This window comes from Talpa europaea, assembly GCF_964194135.1.
Source record: "Talpa europaea genome assembly, chromosome: 5".
Classification (NCBI taxonomy): Eukaryota; Metazoa; Chordata; class Mammalia; order Eulipotyphla; family Talpidae; genus Talpa; species Talpa europaea.
Genome location: NC_140071.1, coordinates 33,582,081 through 33,605,395, shown reverse-complemented (window position 1 = coordinate 33,605,395; position 23,315 = coordinate 33,582,081). Strand labels below are relative to the sequence as shown.

Here is a 23,315-nt window from a genome sequence, read left to right as displayed (position 1 = left end):
ATGGAAGAGAAAGGAAAACAGATGTGTTTCTGTTTTCCTGACCAGGAACTCAGAACCCAGGTCCTGTGGAAACAATGCCATAGTGAGCAAATACAGTTCACAGAATCAGAACTATGCCACAGATAAAGTTAAATATATTTTTTATGAATCTAAATGTCAGTCAACACTGTATCTATGTCAGATATGTTCTACATTTCAAATTGGTTCCAAAGAAATTTTTGAAACATGTGTTCATAAACCCACCTCTATTATCTTCCATGTTTGTGTACTATTATTTCATGTATGATAGTCTTGTTTCCCTATAGAGTTCCTTTTGGACAGGACTGTTGTTATATATTTGTATGTTCCCACTGATCTTCAGCAGGCTGCCTATTAAAATTTCTGCTGCACTAAATAGACTAAGCTCAGTAGAAAAATCACAAAATTCTATAATTAAGGAGAGCAAGTATTGTAAAAAGTTAGGGAACAGACTACTCAAGTTTGAGTTCAGACTCACTCCCCATGTAACCTTAGGTCAGTCAATGAACCTTTCCAATCCTCAGTTTTCCTACCTACAAAATGATGAAGGTGAGGATTACAGAAAATATTCCAATAAAAGTACATGGCAAGTGCTCCATAAATGCTTGATACAATGCTCTGCATGTAATAAGTGCCACGTGAATATTAAATAGGAACTGTTCCCTATTACATTTGTTTTATGCAAAAAGCAGATACTAGTATTGACTGTTTTTTACTACAAATAAGTACTGCAACGTCTCCTTTTCCTGTCAGATATTAAAACAACTGATTTTGTGAGCAAAATATATACCAGAAACTACAGTAATGAAATGAGGAAAGTGGCTCTGGGATAGAAATCTGCTTCTTCCAGACTTCTCCAAAGGCGTTCAACCGGCAAGAGGCACCAGTGATTTTTCTGTAGCACAGCAATGGTATTCTGAACTTACGTCAACTGAACACGTCACACTGCCCAACCTTTCTTCCTCTGAGCCCATTCCGTTTCCCTTTTATCACCCTTAAGTACACCTACGCTTTTGTCCGCCCATTATCTGAAACTTTACTTCCCAGGCCTTGCTTCTCACTCCACCGGAGCACAATACATCCTTATTGCACAGGAAAAAAAAGGGGCAATAAGATGAGGCAGGTTCGGAATTTACTTGGGTAACATATTCGCGCCCCCACCCCCATACAGCAGCTGGGGCAGTCCAGCCAGAGGCCCCACAAAGACCCGCCCCACTCAACTTAAGTGACACGCTCCGCCACCTCACCAGCACCCCGTTCCCGGTCTCGCCTAAGACTCAGTCACACCTGCTCAGCGCAAAACAGACTGCCCCAGTCCCTGATCCTTCCTTTTTCTGTTACCATGTCAACGACGTACCAGCTCCAATTTCTGCAAAAGCGACCGCGACCCGAATCCACCAGGGCCAGATGCTTTTCAAACCAATGCCAAGCCTGGAGTCACGGCGCATGTGCATTTCCCAAGTACTGCTCATGTGACAGAAGTTGCAGGATTTTAGGTCTCTCGGTGTTTGATTAAAAGGTCTTAACCAGAGCAGAAGTCGAGACTTGCCCCTTTGCGCATGTGCTCACTCCAAGCCTGATGGGAGTAGTAGTTTGCAGGTGACCAGCTACCCGGAATGCAAACGCAATCTCCGCCCTTCTCTTACCTGCGGGGAGTTCGTGGAGGAGGCGGGCTCAGCGCGCAAAAGCTCCCCATGATGCTGCTGCAGTGGATGTCAGTTGCCGCAGCCTGGGCGCTGGCAGTACCAGCCCTGGGGGCAGGTGGGCACAGGCGGGGAGCAGCTTGGGTTTGGCCCGATGCTCCTAACGTGGTGCTAGTCGCGAGCGACTCCTTCGTAAGTACGCAGAGGCTGGGAGGGGGAATCCCGCTCCAGACTTGTGACACCGCCCACAGCCCTTTAAACGTGTTTTACCCGGAAACAAAGTAAGAAATGCATTTTATTTTGAGGCCCTGCATACTCACGTCACATACATATGCGTGCAGCGAATGTGAAACAATACAATTCAGTAAATAAAATGCACTGATAGTGTCCTTGCAAAAAAAAAAAAATTATATCGGGCCTCTATCCACGAAATTACTTTACCGCTATTAATGAACTTTCATTCCATACCCTGGTTTGAATCAGTTGTGAGGGAACAATAATAGTCCGTATTTCCATAAAAGCGTTTTAGCTTTCCAGTGGTGCTTTCCCAGTGTTACTAAAGTTTGCAGGACTGAATGGTGAGAAATGAAGAAAGTTTACGTTATTTTTGCTCCCCGGGGATCTGTTAGTCTTGCTACTGCTGATTTAAATATGTTAGTTGATATGATTTTGTCCACTCACCTTTATTCGTGAGAAATGTGTGTGGGCCGGGTGGGGTAAGGATAGTGGGTAGTGATGGTGGTAATAGTGGTGTTTAATCCCAGACTGGAACAGTTTTTTGAACTTTCCCAAGCCATCAGTCAAAAGAATACTGCTATCAGCATCCCCTGATTCTTTTAGTACTATTCATGTTTCAATGACTACTGCTTAGCTAAATGTGTGGTTATTAATATAGTAGTTTATTATCATTGCTTGTCACATAGATCGTTTTGTGTTAAGCATGTCTGACCTCAGAAGACTGCTTTTAATCTGCCTTTCTCCTAGATTAACCCTTGATGATTAAAGTTACATAATCTGGATATACACATAGAATGAGTTCAGCATATTACTTAAAGTAATCTTTATGAGTATCTAAACTTAGAGAACAGACAATATTGGAGAGCAACATGAAAAAGGTTTATTAGGAAGTACTCTTGTGATCATATGGAAGGAAAGAAGTAGGACTGTGCAGAGACTTGTTGAGTTGTCTCAGTGGAGGCCTCAGCTGACATTACTAGTTTTCGAACTAGTTTGATGCAACAGAATTGTTTCCACTTGTGAAGGAATCAGGGCTTTATACCCTTTATACCCATACCATGTTGGATGGTCATTAGTTGTGGCCAGAATGGAGACTGATCTTGAGCAGAGCAACTGTCTTCGGTGGAGACAATCTTTCATACCTAAGCAGGACTCTGAGTAGTACCTAACAATGTTCTAGAAACTTCCAAAGATGACTAAAATAAGTTGATTTTTTGTATAGTGTGAATATATAGATTTTATAATATATTAATATATATTAATATTGATATTATATTAATAGTATATTAATAGTATAATATTAATATATAAATATATATGTGTGGATACATAAATATATATGTATTAATAAATATATATTATAAAATAAATATTATATGCAGATTGATGTCTTTTATGAATACAGAAGTAAAGATGCTAACAAACTACAACAGATCCTCAAGTAATGTTTCATTCAACATTGTTTCATTATGACATGTATTAGGAAAAAGAAATGCTGGCCATTGTTGAACTTAACATTATTTAAGGGCCATTTTTATATGTTGTTACACTTAAGGTTACAGTTTCCAAGACCTATCAAAGACATTAAGTGAGGACTTACTGCACTAGCAAATCAAATTCAGTAGTATATAAAAGCACCATGACCAAGTGGGACTTACCCTGGAATGTAAAGTTGGTTTAATATCAAAAAAATCAATTAATGTAATACACCATGTTATTTAAATAAAGGGAAAAACCCACAAGATTATCTCAATAAATGAAGAAAGGCATTTGGCAAAATTCAACAGTCCTTCATGATGAAAGCATTCCACCAACTAGAAAAAAATTCCGCAGCCTTATAAAGGACATCTGCAAAAAACCACAGCTAATACTAAACAGTAAAAGAATGTTTTCTCCATAGATCAGCAACAAAAGGATATATGTTCTCACTATATCTATACAGCATTGTACTGGAGGTTCTAACCAGGGAATTAGAATAGAAAATGATTTAAAAGACATCCAGATTAAAGATGAAGAAACAAAAGGATCTCTAATAGCAGATAATATTGTATATGGAGAATCTTAGTGAATCCACTACAAAACCATTCAAACTAAGAAAACTTTAGCAAGCAAGGTTGCAAGATATAATATCAATGTATAAATTCAGTTGTATTTCCATGTACTTGATTGGCGAACAAATTGAAAATAAAGTTAAGAACAGTTCTGTTTAAAATAGCATCAAAAAACCAAATAAAGGATCAGGGGGAAAAATAGTAATTATAATAAATTAAAAATCAAAACCAAAAGGCACCTATAAATCAAAGACATTCTGCAGGGAAGGAGGAGGGAGAAGGATCAAAACAGGAGGGAAGAGCCCAAGGGACTATGGTGATTGTGCACGGGTAAATTGGTGGTGGGAATTTCACAGAACTACACCTGAGAGTAGAAAGCATACATTGTACAAAAATGAAGAATGATGTAATATACATAAAATTAAAAAAAGAATAAAGTACTTAGGAATAAATCAGCCAAAGAAATGCAATTCTTATACTCTAAAACCTACAAAACAATGTTGAAAGAAATAAAAGAATATCTAAATAAATGAATCTGAAGACTTAACTTTAATATAGTAATAATCACCTATTTAGTCTTCAGATTCCATGCAATTTCTATAAAAATTCCTATGACATTTTTACAGGTATAGAAAAACATTCTGAAATTCAAATGGAAATTTAAGGGCCCAGTGTTATCCAGACAATCTTTTCAAAGAAGAACAAAATTTCTGATTTCAAAACTTACTACAAACAAGCTAGTGTGTTATTGACACAAGGGGATAGATAGATAAATAGACCAAAAGAATCGTTTTGATTAAGAAAATAATCTATTATTTATAGTCAGTTGATTTTCAGCAAGGGTGCCAAGGTCATTTAAGTGGGAAAAAATGGATTTCTCAGCTGACCATGGAGTACTGAATAACATATTCTAATTTTTCTCATTTTAAAACAAAACTGACTTTAATCCCACACTCGCCTCCAGCTAACTCTTCATTTGTAACATCCATCCCATTTTCCTGTCTCCTTTTGTGAAATAACCTCTCAGGAATTTTTTTTCCATCTGTTGTCTCTCCCATTCTCTTTTCCCTGCTTTAATTTAGCTGTCTTTACTATTCCATTGAGAGTGCTCTTGTCAAGATCACCAACTATTTCCATGCTACCAATTTAAGTATAAATTGTGACCTTATTTAAGTTTCCTCTCCACACAGCTGATATTTCCTCTTTCTGTATTCTTTTTGGGCTTTCAAGGCACTAAATGTAACACTGCATTTCATTCTTAATATTATGAGTCAACTACTGATAACACTTTCTATACTCAGGGAGCTACCCACATGGTGCAGCAGACCTCTCCTGTCTCGCCCCTTGCTCCCCTCAGCCTGTATTTCAGTACCTCTGCCTGTTCTGTTCCCCACTCTGTCTATGGTGAATTCTCTCACCACCTCCCCCCAAGTTATCTTCCTCATTGGCCATTCTTCATGTTTCCCATGATGCCTTCTCCTTGAAGAATCACAAGGTTCCTTTCTAACTTTTTTTCACTCTTTCTCTAAGAAGTATCATTCAATCTCACAGTTTTCAACACCATGAATATGCTAAATATTCTTAAGATTATTTTACTTGAATAGATTTCTCTGAGTGCCAGATTCTTATCTTTTTCCAAGAACTTTCCTTATCTGTTCTTTTGGAAATCTAAGCTATCTCAGTGGTCTTTATATATTTCATATTTTGGATTGGCTCATTTTTTAAACTATGCTATATAATTATATTGACAACATATAATAGATATAACTCTAGGACTTGAATATCCTTTTTTCTGTCTTTGCTCTGTACCAAGGAGAGTTCTTCCATTCCCAATTCAGTTGCAAAATGCATATCTCCTACCAGCATCTCTTCTAATCTTCAGATTTATTTGTTTAGCTGCCTAATTGATATATCCACTTAAGTCTTTCAGGTATCTCTAACTTTACTTGCCCCTTAAATTCTTCTCATTCTTCAGGTCCCATCCTTCCCAGAGAAGCCTTTTCTGTCCACTTTATCCAAGTCAGACTCCCATGTTATTCTGTATGTTACGGTTTTTGTCAAAGCCCAATTTATAATTATTCCTGGTTTATTTACCAGTATATTTTTTGCTTCTCCCACTAGACTGTGAACTTCAAGGGCGAAGGGCTCTAGTTTAGTCACCATTGTATCTAGTTCTTTCACAGTGCCTGATACATAGTAAATACTTAGTAAAAATTTGTTCTGTCACACACAGTGTTATAAACCAGTGTTACCTCAGTAAAAACAAAACAAAACTAGATAAATTAAATCAATGGTAACTTTAAGAAAATATATTCAATCAGTCCATCATGCTACAAGACAAATTTACATGAAGTCCTTTATTTGCTATAGTCAAAAGAATCTAAGTGTAACACTGCATTTCATTCTTAATATTATGAGTCAACTACTGATAACACTTTCTATACATGTTTTTATCTTTTTTTTTAAAGATTTATTTACGCATACAAGAACTGGGGTGCAGGCCAGAGGTATGGGGGGAGGTGGTGAGAGAATTCACCATAGACAGAGTGGGGAACAGAACAGGCAGAGGTACTGAAATACAGGCTGAGGGGAGCAAGGGGCGAGACAGGAGAGGTCTGCTGCACCATGTGGGTAGCTCCCTGGCCAGGGATCGAATTTGTGCTGCAATGGCTGCAGATAGCTTCATAGGTTGCATCTTAACATGTTGCACCACCAGGAAGGCCCCGATGTCTTAAGGACTTTTAGGATCATGGTGAAGTTTTTGCTACTTGTCTATTTTATGGCTAAAGTTAAGGGAAATGATTTTCTTCTTTTATTAAATCAATGTTAAATTTATTTTTTCCAGGATGGAAGGCTAACATTTTATCCAAGAAATCAGGTAGTGAAACTTCCTTTTATCAACTTCATGAAAGCACATGGCACTTCCTTTGTGAATGCCTACACAAACTCTCCAATCTGTTGCCCATCACGTGCAGGTATGAACATGCTTCATATTAATGGGGAAAAAAGCCACATTCTGAAAATATTTTCACAATTTAACAAAGGACACCAAAAAATAGGATACCATGTAATATCTGGTTCCTAGTAAAATTTTTTTTTATTAAAAATAATGTACTTTAGGGTATTGGGGTTATTAGAATTTCTAATTTTTTTCCAAAAGGAAAATGATGTGTATTTGCTGTGCTACTGTTTTATTTCCTCTTTATGGATGATAAGAATCCTTTGACTATATAAGTAATTAGGAAAGACCCATATTTCCTGGGAGAGTTCTATTTCCAGGGAAATTTTTGAGTAAGAATACAGAGAGTTGGAAGGGGTCTTCAGAGTATGCCACAACATAGCTAGGACTTCGCATGTACCAAATTTATCTGGGTTTCCATATTACTTCAGATCATATACTGTATATCTTTCTCTTAAGTTCCAATTCACTTCTAACTCTAATCATTCACTTTTATTATAGTAATTTGACAAATAGGCATAGTTTTAATGACAAAATGTCAGTGACATTGAGCCATGTGTAATTGGGAAATATGGTGAAATTTTACAAGTTGTATCTATGAAAGAGTTACTTTTCTTTTTCTTCTGTCTTTCTAATTTATGATCATTTGCCTTGAAACCATAAATAGCAACCCAACAATTTACTTTTGTCTGTAACTTCCTGAACATAATTTTCTCTGTGATTTGAGTCATGAGGTCTTTTACCTACGCATTCAACACTATCAACACTATCATTGTTATTGTTGATGTTTTATTTCTACCCTCTTCAATTTTTAAAAAGGGCTTGAGGATAAGTAACTAGTTCATCTTTGACTGTTTGGCAGAATTTACTGGTGAAACTATCTGCTCCTAAACTTCTGTGTTTTGGAAGACTTCGGGTTACTGATTAAATTTCCTTGTTTGATATTGATTTGCTTTGGTTTTCTGTTTCTTCCTGATTTACTCTTGAAAGTTTGTATGCTTCTAAGTATTTGTCCATTTCTCCTAGGTTATCCAATTTATTGTTAAGTTCTTCATAATACTCTTTATGACTCTCTGTATTTTTGTGGTATCTGTTGTAACCTCCTCTTTCATTTTGATTCTATTTATTAGAAAATTTTCTCCCTTTTTTCTTTTTTTAAAGATTTTATTTATTTATGCATACAAAAACTGGGGTACAGGCCAGAGGTGTGGGGGGAGTGAGAGGATTCACCAGAGACGGAGTGGGGAACAGAACAGGCAGACTGACAGAAATATATTGCTGAGGGGAGCAGCAGGCGAGGCAGGAGAGGTCTGCTGTGCTATGTGGGTAGCTTCCTGGCCAGCTGGGGATCAAACTCATGCTGTAGTAGCTGCAGATAGCTCCATAGGTTGCATCTTAACCCCTTGTGCCACCAGGGAGGCCCCCCCTTTTTTTCTAAATGAGCCTAGCTCATTTTTCTATTTTATCTTTTCAGAGATTCTGCTTTTGGTTTCATTGCTCTTTTGAACTGTCATTTTTATTTCTATTTCATTTATTTCTGCTCTGATTTTTTTTTATTATTTCCTTCCTTGTATTGGCTTTTGGTTTCATTTGTTATTATTTTTCTAGTTTCTTAACTTGTAAGATTAGATTCTTTATTTGTGATTGCTCTTATTTCTTGATAAAATATATTTCTGCTGCCCATTTTGCTACTGTAAATTTTCCTATTTTCTAAATATGTATTACAGTAACTTAGAGAATTGAACTGCTTTTACCTTTCCCACAACTGGTGCTGTGGTTTTTTATTTTATTTTAATTTTTTTTTAAATAGAGGCATGTTTTATTTATTCATTTGTTTGTTTGTTTGTGTGTTTACACATGCACTGGGTACAGTCAGAAGCGCGGGAGGGTGAGAGAATTCACCAGAGCCAGAGCAGGGAGCAGAGCAGGCAGAAGGACTGAAGTACACTGCTGAGGGGAGCAGTGGGCGGCAGGAGAGGTCTGCGCGCCATGTGGGACCCTCCTCTGGTGGCCAGGGAGCAGCCGGGGATCGAACCGGTGCTGCAGAGGCCGCGGGCAGCTTCGCAACCCAGCGCTCAACCGCTGCGCCACCGGGGAAGCCCTATTTTAATTTTTTGGGCCTTTTCAGGTTTCCAAAAGTCCTGAGACCTGCTTACACAGTTGCTGAGTCAGCAGAGTAGGTAGGGAGTGGCCTGGATGAAACCAGCAGCTGGTTGGAGTGAGCTGTGGAATGGGATGGGGGACTGATTTGTGTTTGTGGCACTGCTGATACACCTCTTCTTTGGGGTTCCATATCTGAGACTTAGCAGTCTGTGCATTGTATTGTGCTTCATGAAGTCAGTACCAGTCCTAAGGAGATGAAGGAGAGGGAATACAATCTAATGCACTTTCCCTGTTCTTTTCCTTACAGTAAACCCTGCTTTTGTGGAGCAACCCAGGTTCTTTGTACTGATTTTCCTTCTTTGAGTGGTGCCTCTCCCCACTTCTGGATCCTGAGCTGAGCCTGCAACCATGCCGTCCATATAGCCTGCCCTGGACTGTAGGCTCCATGTGGCTTTCCCCATGATATGTGAATCTCTTCTATGCCTCCTTTGTGCAGTCTGTGTTGATCTCCAGTGTCCAAGGTGTGCTTCACTTTCTCCCTAAATCTTGGGACTCTTTCAGTGTAGTGTCCCTCTGGTAAATTGTTGATGTTTTTCTCAGGAACTAGGCAAGAACTTCCTCTACCACCATCTTAGTAACATCTCTGCCATCTGAGTTTTGAAGCAACAGGGGAGACTTGCGATCCAAGTTTATGCCTGAGCCACCTGATTTGGAGGAACATCTGTGAGATAAATCACCATTCTTTCCTCAGTGTCTTAGATGTCTGACTCTATGTGTCTTTTTTTTTTCTTACCACTTTGAAGGTCCCTTTTAGAATTGCTGTTTTTTGGGAATCCCATTAGTTTTGGTATATTTCACTTCCATTTTAATCTCAAGGTATTTTTTGATTAGTCTTTTGATTTCTTTTTTGAAACAAAGGTTATTCGGTAGCAGGTTGTTCAGTATCCACATATTTGTGAATTTTCTAGTTTTCTTCTTTTGATTGATTTCTAGTTTCATACCATTATGTTCTGAAAAGATTCTTGATATGATTTCAGTCTTCTTATGTTAGGTGACTTGTTTCATCTCCTAACATCTGATCTATCCTAGAGAATTGTCCATGTGTTTTTAAGAATTTTCAGTCTTTTGTTTTGAGATGTAATGTTGTCTGCTAAGTTTATCTTGTATAATGTATAGTTTAAGTCCAGTATTTCCTTTTGATTTTCCATCTGCATGATCCAGACATTGTTGATGTGCGTTTGAAATCCCTTGGCCTTCTGGTATTGCTGTCAGTTTCTCCATTCATGTCTGTTAATATTTGGAAAATGATTTATTAAATAATCATCATTATAGAAAATGAAAGATCATAAAATTTAAGATTTTTAATTAAATATTTGTGGAAAGCCAGTATAAGGACAAGGAATGGGAAAAATCAATATGCATGTTGGAGAAATGAGAGTTGATTTGACTGATTAATTGATTTGGAAAATTAAACAATAAATAATACTTACTGATTATTTTTGTGATTGTTTAAAGACTCTAGAGTCAGACAATCTTTGTATAATTCTAGCCATATTTACCTCAAGTAACTTAACCTATATTCCTTAGAGACTGACCAATAGAATGGAAGTGGTAAATCTTTACAGAATTCCCTTTTGATAAAATAAGGTGAAAATCAAAACTGTTAAGTAAAGGTATGTCTCATTCCAAAGTATGAGCTCTAAACTAGTAGATTATTTTCACTCTTGGAGTATCTGTCAAAAGTTAAAACAAATTGTTAGGTTTTACACTAATCTTAATGCCCTTCTTTCCCCAGCAATGTGGAGTGGCCTTTTCACACACTTAACAGAATCTTGGAATAATTTTAAGGGCCTAGATCCAAATTATAAAACATGGATGGATGTGATGGAGCAGCATGGTTACCAAACACAAAAATTTGGAAAACTGGACTATACTTCAGGACACCACTCCATTAGGTAAAAAATGAAAAATATATAATACTTATGAGCTATGTACTTTTTTTTACTTTTATTTCTTCAGAAAAGTTAAGGTAAATCTTTTATTCCCTCAGTTGTTTAATTTGACTAAAACTTAAGCTTTTTTAACTTCTTAAAATATTAAAAATTGCTAATATGCTGCTAATTTTGTTTTCTTAAGCATTAAAAGTCTATAATAGTGTCTATAAAATTGTTTACCCCTTGATATATTTTGCTGGTTTCTGTTAGATAATATTTTCTTTATTATTCACTTTACAGTCTGTTTAAAGACCATAACCTTCTTGCTATTTCCTTTTGTCATTTCTCTTTTACATAAGTCTATTGAGCCTATTTTTTTCTAAATCCTCAAATGTAATATGCCCTTAAAAACCAGACAGTCGGGCATAATGAATTGGAATAGAGATCTTGAATCAGATTGCATACTTTTGAATTCTAGTTTCTGTTTACTACCTGCAGTGGAATAATCTTGGGCACATTATCTAAGCTAACTGAATTTTAATTTGTTTGTATGAGGATTGAATGAAACAATGTAAGCAGGAAACCACTAACATATCAGACCTGAGACTGTTACCTTTTGAAAGGCCTGCTTTTAAAGTTAGCCTATAGCTGATATCTGATGTCTGATAGGGCAACACTTGGGGAAAGAGCAAGGAGTTTCCATGTTCTCTCCAGGCTCTAATCTCCCAGCACCTCTGCATGTTCACCAACTGGAAGGCTACACTCATGGAAGACTCCCATTCTGGAGAGAGGGGGACCTGGAGACTTACTTAGATTGGTCAAAATCATTGAGTACATAGGCAGGATTAGTCAAATCATTGACTAAGCTCAATCTCTATTCCTTCTTGCAACCAGCCCCCATCCATAGCGTATGTGTGATTCAAAAGTAGCCTCATTAACTAACAAGACACTTTTGTTGTTCTCATCACTTAGGAAATTACAAGATTTTTTGCAACTTTGTGCCAAAAACAGGAGTGAAGATCAAATATATATTTCTTATTTTAAATGATAGTATTGCACCAGGCAACCAGTTAGTCTGTGTTACCAGCTTGCTTGTATCTTTTGTGCTTCCTAGAATAATTTTTCAGCCATATTTTCTCATGTATCACGCTTTAATTGAAAAGAAAGCACTTGGGTTCTTAAACTTCCTGCATCAATCTGTGTCCCATTCTTACCTCACAATCCTTGAGCTTATACTGGCATAATAAACCCAACATCCCTCTCCTCTGCAATAGCTCTAGTTATAGATATATTGAGATTTCACCAATGTTTGAGGCAAAAGAATGAGGAATGGATGTTATATTCTTTAGATATTATAAATTTTAACAAACTTACTGTTTTAGGCAGAATTAGATGGATATGATGTAGGATTTTTAAAAATACAAAGATTTAGTGTATAAAAGGTGACATAAGTATTTAGTGTATAAAAGATTTAGTGTATAAAAGGTGACATAAGCCATTTTAAATGGGACCAGAGCAACTATTGTAGAAAAACCTATTTTCTTTAAACTGGCAGAACTTTGGACTGGGCAAGACCCAAACTACCAACATTCCATCGAAAACATAATAGCCACTTTGAAAGCACTGATAAAGGTGAATTTTTATCTACTTTTTGCTTGTGACCCCTCCACCTGACCATTTTACTTTGTAACTCCTTTATCTGACCTCATCTACTGCTGCATCCTTCTTTTTCTCTCTCTTAAAAAAAAAACACACATTGAAAGGACAAGTTACAGTTTGAATGGAAGAGTCTGCTGTTGTTATTCCACTTCTGGCTGTTGCTGTTTACATTCCTTTGTTGAGCCTACATCTTTGTAAGCTGCTTATTAGGTGTATGTTGAACACTGTGTTTCATGGTCGGGACATGATCAGAGGCCATGACACTGACAACTGATTTGTCTGTTTTCTTCTGTCTTTTCCATGACTGTATCTACTGCCTCGTCTTGATTTATAAGCAAAACCTGGAAAACCTACAAAAATAAGTGTTTTGTGGTTTATCTGGGAAGAATACAGAAGATATTGCTGTTATTTTTGGTGAAGAAAATCAATTTTGTATAGTTTATTTCAACCTAAATATGAATTTTGTTTAAAAAAAAAAAAAAACACATACCCCATACCCCATCTATTGTCCTTCCTTGGGACACATTCTGGTATCCTTCCCAAATCTGTGCTCCCAGAATTGTAATTCTTTGATGCTAAATGGATGAATGTGCTTAGTATTTTTAATAGCCAACTGAATTTTTAGGTTACCAGTTATAGGAGGAAATTACAGTAGCTTTCATCAGAAATACTATCTTTTTCTGACAGAAAAAAAAGACAAAATGCTACAAAATTCAGCAAAAATACTAAGAATACTAGGAATCACAAACATGTTTTATTTTACTAAATATATTATTATAAGAAAATGTAACACTTTTAAATAATCTATCTTAGTTTTAAAGAACACATCGATGACTGATTCTTGTTATTTTCTTCCTGGTTTTTGAATTTGCAGTGCTTAATAACTTTCTTAAGTATAACTTTCTGTCTCATATAATTAGTTGAACATTTATATGACTGTGTGTGAGAATTGTTTTCCATATTGCTTTCTTACACTTATGCTTAGTCAGTTTTTAAAACTTTAATACCTTACAACGCTCCTCTATTTTTGCTCCCGCAGCAATCGTGTGGAAGCATGGACAAGAGATGTTGCTTTCTTACTCAGACAGGAAGGGAGGCCTATGATTAATCTTATCTCTAAAAAATCAAAAGTAAGAGTAATGGAAAAGGACTGGAAAAATACAGACAGAGCAGTAAATTGGTTAAGACAGAAAGCAATTAATTACACTCAACCATTTGTTTTATATTTGGGGTTAAATTTACCACACCCTTATCCTTCACCATCTTCAGGAGAAAATTTTGGATCTTCAACATTTTATACATCTCTTTATTGGCTTAAAAAGGTAAGTACAGTATGTGTCTTCAAAAGTAGAAGTTAAGTTGTATTCATATATTATTGGTGTTTTCTCATTTTTTCTTGTATAATTTCTGTTAAAGTAAAATTAAAAAAAATAAAGTAAAATTAGAAATTTGTATATTCTCTTTTAGTCAAACTTAACTGATAATTAGTGAGCAAAAACTAAAAGGACAATTTTATAGAAATAAATGTGTTAAAACTCAGAAACTCAGCGTTGGAGTTGAGTACATTTGCACATGTCTATAAGAAGAGAAACTAAGACACCGTATTAGGAGTGCAAGCAGGCCTCACTTTACACAGGTCAGGATCATAAAAATGGCCTTGCAAGCTGAAACTACATAAAGAGATCTTAATTGTCAATGGGAAAAATTAACATTTTTCTAAGAATCTTAAAAACATGTCAAAACAGCAAAAGCTCTGTTATTTTGGATCATGAACAGGGAAATGAAAAAATAGTAAAACATGTTTATTTAATGTACTGTAGATTGGATGCACTAGAAGCATTGAGAATTAAAGTGTTTTGGCTTTTGTAAAGAATATGAATGAGCAGTTTGAACGACATTTGCCTTTTCATTTTATAATGTAATATACAGAGCCAAGCATCTTTTTATGTCTTTGCAAATTGTCATATTTCTTTCTAAATCTGCATCACCTTCCAATATTTTACTCTTTGCACTTTCAATGTCATGATGTATTTCTGAGAATTCCTTTCATTTGAAGATTTTTGTCAGGGTTACTTCTAGGATATGATCATCCTTTTTCTTCACAAAGGCTTTGCACATTTGTTTTGATGGATGTGTCTTCACTAAATCCCTCTGGCTGCATAGCTCCAGCGTATTAGGGTGGCAGTGTCAACATTCCTCGGTCAGGGGCCTCCCTAGTAGTGCAAGGGGTTAAGATGCAGCATTATGGAGCTATCTGTAGCCTCTGCAGCACAAGTTCGATCCCTGGTGAGGGAGCTACCCATATGGCGTGGCTCAGCAGACCTCCTGACTCGCCCGCTGCTCCCCTCAGCAGTGTACTTCAGCCAGTCTGCCTGTTCTGTTCCCCACTCTGTCTCTGGTGAATCCTCTCACGCCCCCACACCTCTGGCCTGTACCCCAGTTCTTATATGCATAAATAAATAAATCTTTAAAAAAAGGAAAAAAAACATTCCCAGGTCAGCCAGTTCTTCTAGAACTTCAGTTAACATTTGATTCCAATCTCACTTCCAGGGTTATCACTTTAAATTTCTTTATATTCCTCTTTGTTGATCAATTTCACCTTTTGATTATCCACTTCATAAAAATGTCATCAATTTGTCACTGGGAGAAAAGAGGCTGCACAACTATACATTCTGTTCCCTGTGTGTACATGGAATAAAAACTGTGCAGTGACCAATCACTGATAGACTTTAAAAGCAACAATAGACTTTAAAAGCACTGATAGACTTTAAAAGCAGTGATTAGTCACTGATTGTGATATAAATCTGTAATTTACATAGTGATTTATAGACTAAAGAGATAGTAGCATATGAATGAGAAAGTTGTACTTTATGTTATTATTCCATTAATATACTTCAGTAACTAAAATTTAAAGGATTGGGGGTAACTTAACTAAAATGTGATGACTGAGATCTGTGCCTGTCTTAACCTTGCAAAGTGAGCACTGCTTGTGTTTTGAAATGTGTCATGTTAAATTGAAGTCACTTTAAACACTGTAACCAGAGACACCATTTGTCTGCTATTTTAAAGGAAATAATGTTAAAGTTTTAGATACTTCATGACTTCTTTAAAAATTCTAACTGGCTTTATCTTTGCCTAGGCTAGTCAAATTTAAATTTTTTAAGTCATGTGACTAAAAGATACATATATATATAAAATGTATCATTTTCATTGTTTTCACCAAAACTATAAGTATTTATATATATTAAAAATCAGTATTTGTTGGGCCTACCTGGTGGCATAAGGCTTTAAGTCTCAGCACTATGAAGCTATCTGCACCCACTGCAGCACAAGTTCAATCCCCAACCAGGGAGATGGTCCACATGGCACAGCAGACCTCTCCTGTCTCACCTGCTGCTCCCCCCAGCAGTGTATTTCAGTAGATTTACCTGCTCTGCTCCCCACTCTGTCTCTGGTGAATCTTCTTACCCCTGCACCTCTGGCCTACACCCTAGCTCTTGTATGCATAAATAAAATAAACCTTTTTTTAAAAAATCAGTTATTTGTTTCTAACATTTGGCTATCTCACCAGATATTGGCATTCTTACTAGTGAATCAGCTATTGGGAAAAGGAGTCTAGGTCTTGATTCTGAAGTTTTAGAATTGATTACCTAACTGTATAAAGTGCTTGGACATATTTTTCTGGAGTACAATACTGTTGAGTATAGTTCATGTTTTTCACTGACATGTAAAATTTTTTAAATAATGTTCACTCCTGTTTGACTATATGTACAAGTATTGATATATACCTTTTGTCATTATGGGGAATTTAACAATTTGTTTCTAATTCATGTATTCGATTTACTATTTCTTCAGATAATCCATAATCATTCTGTTCTGCTCTCCTAAGTAAACACTGCCTACTTCATTAAATGTATTTGTTGGCGAGGAGGAATATCACTTCTTTGATTTTCTCCCCTTTTCAGGTATCTTATGATGACATCAAGATCCCAAAATGGTTACCTCTGTCAGAAATGCACCCTGTAGATTATTACTCTTCTTATACAAAAAACTGCACTGGGAAGTTTACAAAGAGAGAAATTAAGAATATTAGAGCATTTTATTATGCTATGTGTGCTGAGACAGATGCCATGCTAGGTAGGTGGTATAATTAATAAGCAATTACATGAAGAAAAGTGTAATATTTTCCCAACAAACTGTGATTGTGCTGGTTGGTAACTGGTATAAGCATCCTCAGACAATTTCTTACATCAACTGTTTAGATACTTGAGACTTAGAATTATGAGTGTTGACTTATAAATTGGATAACAAGTCTTTTCTGTCTTACTCATAAATTAATAAATCCTTAGATTTATTCATACATTTACAAAGGACCATGGAAGGCTATCATCTACTAAAGACAAAAGTTTTTACCAGCATCAGCTGGTATTGGTATTGGGAATTGGTAGTCTAACACAGGTATACAGCTTAATTTCTAGATGATGAGACAGTTTAGTTATAGAATCTTCTGACTTCTCCCACACTTGTAACAGTTGTAAAACAAATCCATCCTCTATAGGCCCTTTAGAGCAAGGCATAACTAAAGTTGAAATCAGTTTCTCCATGTATATTCTGGTTCATAATCATACTGAATTTCCACCTTAATTCAGCTCAAAACCATACCTGCCTCCATAAGGTGATATTAGTGTTTTCCCTGTTCACGTGTATAGTTATGGCAGTTTCCAGTTGAGTTGTGAAGGAACCATATTTTTAAAAATATCACCTTGTATAACAAGTTTTTTTCCATAAAATTACATCATTTATTTTACTGTATTTTGGAGTGAAGGATAATTGCATTGGTGACTTTTGGGTACAAAGTAAACCTTGAAAGTGAACAAGCAAGTGGTGATTTTTAAATATCATTTACTGGTCAAAAATAAAGTATGAGGCAGAAAACAAAATGCCAGATGGAAAAACCATTTCTAATATAACAAGTATAGAATATATTGAAAGTCTTAAAGACATTCCAAGTACTTAATCTTAAATGCAAATAAGATTTTCTGTACTTCTCTTTAATCATAGATCCATACAAATATTGAATTCTATTTCACTATTTTCTGCTGTCAGTGATATATACCCATTAGCACCCTAAAAAGGTGCAAAAGCTAGCTTGGAGGATGTAGCAGGGGAGTGCAGCTACTCCTATACCTTTGGCTGAAGAAGGGTGGGTCACTATCTGGGAAGGGCATCCTCTTCCACCCTTTCTAGGGACACACATAATGAAGGAGAAATGGGACACTCACACAGCCTAGCCAGCCATATCAGCTGAATAAATCCTTGTGATCAATGGGGTGACAGATTTCATAGCTAGATTGCAGTCCTCACTTCCTGGAAATCACTTTTCAAAATTTGTAGCTATTATTCATCATGTCTACTAAATAATATATGTTGCCTTCTAGCATGGTAAACACTACTCTTGAAGCCTCTTCAGGGAAAAAAATGAAGTAGCTCGGCAGTTCACCATGTAGTATTTGTTACTATTTGTTTATTGTATTTGTTACTGTGTTTGTTCATCAAACATGTCGAGCCTACTAGCTATGAGAGGTACTATGTTTAATATTGATGAGAAATTACACATTAACTAAAATACTCAAGTTCTTACCCCACCCCAGGGGTTCTATATTTGCTGCTCCTTCTGTCTGAGATACCCATACGTCTGCCTATTCCCTCCCCAGGGACGTCTTCCCAATTTTTCTAAGTTAGTATACCAGCCCCATCATCCTACTTACTCTACATTTAATCATCTTGTTTGTTTATATCATGACCTTTTTATTTTATCTATTGTTTACTGTCCATTTCCCTTGAAGAAGTTATGCTTCATGAGGGTAGAGATGTGCAGTCTTACTCAACATTGCATCTTGTGTGTCTAGCTTTGCATCCGTAGTGCCTGGCACAGGAACTCAGTAAACATTTATTGAATAAGTATAAATACCAGCAATTATAATATGTTGTTGTAACCACAGTAGTATTTAAGTTGTTGAAGGGGTCTTAGAGAGCAGAGTGATTGACTCTACCTGGAGGAACAGGGGATGCTTTTCCAGGTAGGAGATGCTGGATTGTAAAGGAAGTACGGGAGACAGGGCATTTGGCACAGAAGGTGGAGTATGTATGAAAGCAAGTAAATTTAAACTAATGTGTGTACTGGGAATTACAAGTAATTTAAAATTGTGAAAGGCTAGCTAAGGGTGTTGCAGTTGTTTAAAAAAACAGACAATGGGAGACTATGAAAAAGTTTTAAGCAGGGGCCTCCCGTGGTGGCACAGCGGTTGAGTGCTGGGCTGCAAAGCTGCCCGCAGCCTCTGCAGCGCCGCGGGTTTGATCCCCAACCCCCGGCTGAGGGTCCCACATGGCACACAGACCTCTCCTGCTGCCCTCTGCTCCCTTCAGCAGTGATTTTCGTCACTCTGCCTGTTCTGTTCCCTGCTCTGGCTCTGGTGAATTCTCTCACCCTCCCGCACTTCTGACTGTACCCAGTGCCTGTATAAATAAATAAATCTTTAAAAAAAAAAAAGTTTTAAGCAGGATTGTGACATGATTCGGTATTTTAAAAAATAGCCACCAGAGTAGTGCAGGGGATACTGTGGGTGGGAAGCAGGAGTGGAGGCAAGAACAATTAAGAGATGGTTACAGTTGTCCACTGGGAGATCTGAATGGCTTGAACTCTGTAAATAACTCCATAGAGCAGTGAGTCTCGGTTCTGACCTCGACTTACCTGTGGGTTTGTCTGCTTTTAGAAATACAGACGCCTGTGTCCAAGATTCAGGAACTGCCAAATTGGGGATGACTCTTCTCTCTGGACTGCCTTATTGTGGTTCTCTTAATAACAATGAGGAAGAAGTTTCAAGATGCTAAAAGGCAGGAAATACTCAGAGGAGTTTTACTATCCACTTTTTCCCTACCCAAGAAAATGCCAAATGACACTCATGTATTCTCTGTACTGCTTCCAGCCCTTCATCAAAGGTGGGATTTTCATAACAGCCAACTTCAGGGCCATAATCTGATGATTGGAAATTTGGAAGAAAGGGTAGCAGGGAGGAAGGGGACCTAACCCCTCTTATCACATCCTATTGGGCAGGAATTATAGTTTGGTAGTGATATCAATCATATACAATGCTGATATCCAGTATTAGCTTTCTTTTTTCTTTTTCTTTTTTTTTAAGATTTATTTTTTATTATTTATTTATTTATTTATACAAGCTCTGGGTACAGTCAGAAGCGTGGGAGGGTGAGAGAATTCACCAGAGCCAGAGCAGGGAGCAGAACAGGCAGAAGGACCGAAGTACACTGCTGAGGGGAGCAGCGGGCGGCAGGAGAGGTCTGCGCGCCATGTGGGAACCTCCTCTGGTGCCCGGGGAGCGGGATCAAACCAGCGCTGCAGAGGCTGCGGGCAGCTTCGCAACCCAGCGCTCAACCACTGCGCCACTGGGGAGGCCCTAGCTTTCTTTTTTCATTCAATCACTAAGAAAAAAAAATGTCCCCATTATCTGATAGAAACAGAGAAGCAAGCCAGTATAATCTTCGAATAAAGACGCCTCTCCTATTGCTATATACTTTGCCTTCCTCTCTAGTCTACCAAGAAGCAGGCACATGAGACCTGGCATAACATACATAAGAAGAATAGGTGATGATCAGAGGTTAAGAAGTAATCTGACAAACTCTTATTAGGTAGTGTTGTTATAAACTGTATTAGAATAAAATGTGAACTGAAAGCTAATTAACGTTTATCTTTTAGGTAAAATTATTTTGGCTCTTCGCCAGTTAGATCTTCTTCAGAAAACTGTTGTCATATACACCTCAGACCACGGTGAGCTGGCTATGGAACATCGTCAGTTTTATAAAATGAGTATGTACGAAGCTAGTGCCCATGTTCCACTCTTAATAATGGGACCAGGAATTAAGGCCAACGCACAAGTATCAAATGTGGTTTCTCTTGTGGATATTTATCCTACTATGCTTGGTAAGTAATGAAATTCTGTAAATATATATTTGTAATAATGCTGGAGAATGAATAACTAAAGTGGCCAGAGGCTCTGCTGACTTATTTGTAACTATGAGCAACTCGTTTAACTGTGAGACAAATTCATATTTGAAAAATGAGGATAATATTCCTCAGGTTCCTTTGGCCTTCACTTTCCATAATCAGTTTTCCTTCAAAAGATTCATAATCAGGAAATGACTATAAAGTATACCATGTAAGATACTCAGGTTTATATCTTTATAAATATGACATACTGATTCTCTGCCACCACCTCCCTAGACTGATAAGAATTTTTTTCTCAATTATTCCATTCACTTTGAAATTACTAACCTCATACAGTGTTAGAAAAGCCCCTTAATTTGAATGATATGAACACATTTTCCTCAGAATTTTTAGATTATTCCATATTATTTGCTTTACTGGCTTCTTAGAGTCTGTGAGCACAACCATAGGTGTAAAATAGCAATATTTAGATAGGAGTAGTTAGCATTATTTCTGAAGATGCTAGAATACACCATCATTTCAGAGGAAATTATATAGAATTGTTCATTTCTATTTAATTTTGCAGAGTTTAAATAGTATTATATGTTCCTTTATCCTCATGCACCTTCAATTGCAAAATGTATTGTCAAATAGATTTTGGTAAAATAAAAGATAAAACAACACATGATATATAAATGTGAAAGAAACTCGTATCTTAAAATTTTAAAAAAGAGAATTATTTTTATCCCTTATGTTACAAAGTCTCTCCCTTCATTTAGAGACTATCATAGTCTTACTATTTTTATAATGTATTCTAATTTATGTCTGTGTCCTCTCTTTTGCTCTTTGATTTCACAACACTAATATATTTGATGTATTTGAGCATACTTCTTTGTTGTTACTTTATCTGACATACCTATTTAATCTATCATCATTTTCTGGTTCTTCTTTATCTCAAAGCAATTATCCTTGTTAGCCATATTTCTGCTTCTTTTTGGCTCCATCAAAAACAGCCCATCCTTGCCTTGTCTCATTTCTGTTTTCATAAGAAATAAATATACAATTATGTATAAGTGTCTATCATATTACCACCTCTATAGTTTTTTTGAAAAATATTTTTCTAAATAGTTTTACAAATGTATGCTTTCCTTCACAGTTTCCTGTCCTATCTACCCTACCCATTTTCAAAGAAAAATTTCATTAATTCTACTTGCTTAATTTCTTAGCCTTGTTCTGTTTTCTTGAAGTACAATGACCAGAGCTGCAAAATATTAGAAAAGGTTGGGGTGATTCTCAGTTTTCCCTTAAGATAGTTCATAGTGATATTAGGTATTTTGTTTTTTTGACTCTAGCAGCTCAACAGTCAGTACCTTTAGGGAACTATCTTCAGTGAGTTGTTGTCTATTCCTAGTCATTCTAAATACCTTATTATGTTAGTTGGTTAAAAATCATTTTTCTTTAAATTTGCTTTTATATGTGCCCATGTGCAAATTTTCTACCCTACAATCTTAAGGTAACATCATCATTTTTGTTATTTTATGCATCATAAAAGTTAAGTCAACTGGGCCTCCCCTGGTGGTGTAGGCAGTTGAGCGCAGTGCTGTGAAACTGACCGCAACCTCTGCAGCGCTGGTTCGATCCCGGCCAGCGGGCAAGGGGCCCACATGGCATGGCAGACCTCTCCTGTCTCGCCTGCTGCTCCCCTCAGCAGTGTATTTCATCAGTCTGCCTGTTCTGTTCCACTCTCTGTCTCTGGTGAATCCTCTCACCCTCCCGCGAATCTGGCCTGTCCCTCGGTTCTTGTATAAATAAATAAATAAAAATCTTTAAAAAAAAAAAAAAAACCAAAGTTAAGTCAACTGCAAACTGAAAGATTTCATAATGTTTTTACCTAACAGATTATATAAGAAAATTCTAAATAAAGATAGTTGGAATGAGGAAATTTTCACTTACCACCTAGAGGGGCAGCTGCCTATCCCTGCCTAGTTTATGTTCCTTAACAAAAGCATTTCTGTAGTCAAGACAGAACGTTACCAGAAACTTCTTTATAGTCCTTTCCCATTCTCCTAGAAATGATGTAGATTCTCTGAAATTATAGGTTTATTTATTTTTGCAATTTGTCAGTTATTGCAATTTTCTAAAACTCATAGTTCCAAGTTCCACGTAGGTTTTTATTTATTTTTATCTTGCATTGACTCCTGGTAATAGACTCCTTCTGAGTCACATTTCCCTGCAGAATATATTCTATTAACAGCATTTAGATTATGTGTTGATTAGATCTACCCAACTGGGATAAAGGAAGTGATGCCAAAAAATGAGTTTCTCTACAATTCTAAACTGGAAATTTAGCATCTAAAGGCTTAATACTGTTTAGAATGTGTCTCTTAATGAATATCTTATTATACAAGGGGAAGAGTTATATTTATATATTGGGCTGGGGGAAGGAAGGGAGGGAAGGAGAATATCTGTGCATGCATAGTCAGATAAAACAGTGAAACATCCTATTAACCAGATGTTAATCAGTTATAAGGTAGAAAGAGAAAGATGCAAAGGAGTAAGCAAGAACCTTACATTAGAGCCAGGAAGCAACATTTCACATTATTATTTATATAAATTAACTTTTTTATATGGACAGACAGGAACCCTTGTACAATTAGTGGGAATGTAATTTGGTATAGCCATTATGGAAACATAGGAAGATTCCTCAAAAAA

The 23,315-nt window shown here is 36.6% G+C and overlaps 1 protein-coding gene across 1 annotated transcript in view; it reads left to right on the top strand.

The window, feature by feature from the left end:
• Positions 1–1,715: 1,715 nt before the first annotated feature.
• Positions 1,716–23,315, top strand: part of ARSK (arylsulfatase family member K) — a gene marked incomplete at both ends in the record, with an annotated part of 28,616 nt that continues 7,016 nt past the window's right edge. The window contains 6 exons of the mRNA XM_084232924.1: positions 1,716–1,853; positions 6,795–6,924; positions 10,807–10,966; positions 13,644–13,926; positions 16,570–16,741; positions 20,376–20,600. Of these exons, the coding sequence (XP_084089050.1) occupies positions 1,716–1,853; positions 6,795–6,924; positions 10,807–10,966; positions 13,644–13,926; positions 16,570–16,741; positions 20,376–20,600 (1,108 nt within the window). The remainder of the gene's footprint in view (positions 1,854–6,794; positions 6,925–10,806; positions 10,967–13,643; positions 13,927–16,569; positions 16,742–20,375; positions 20,601–23,315) is intronic.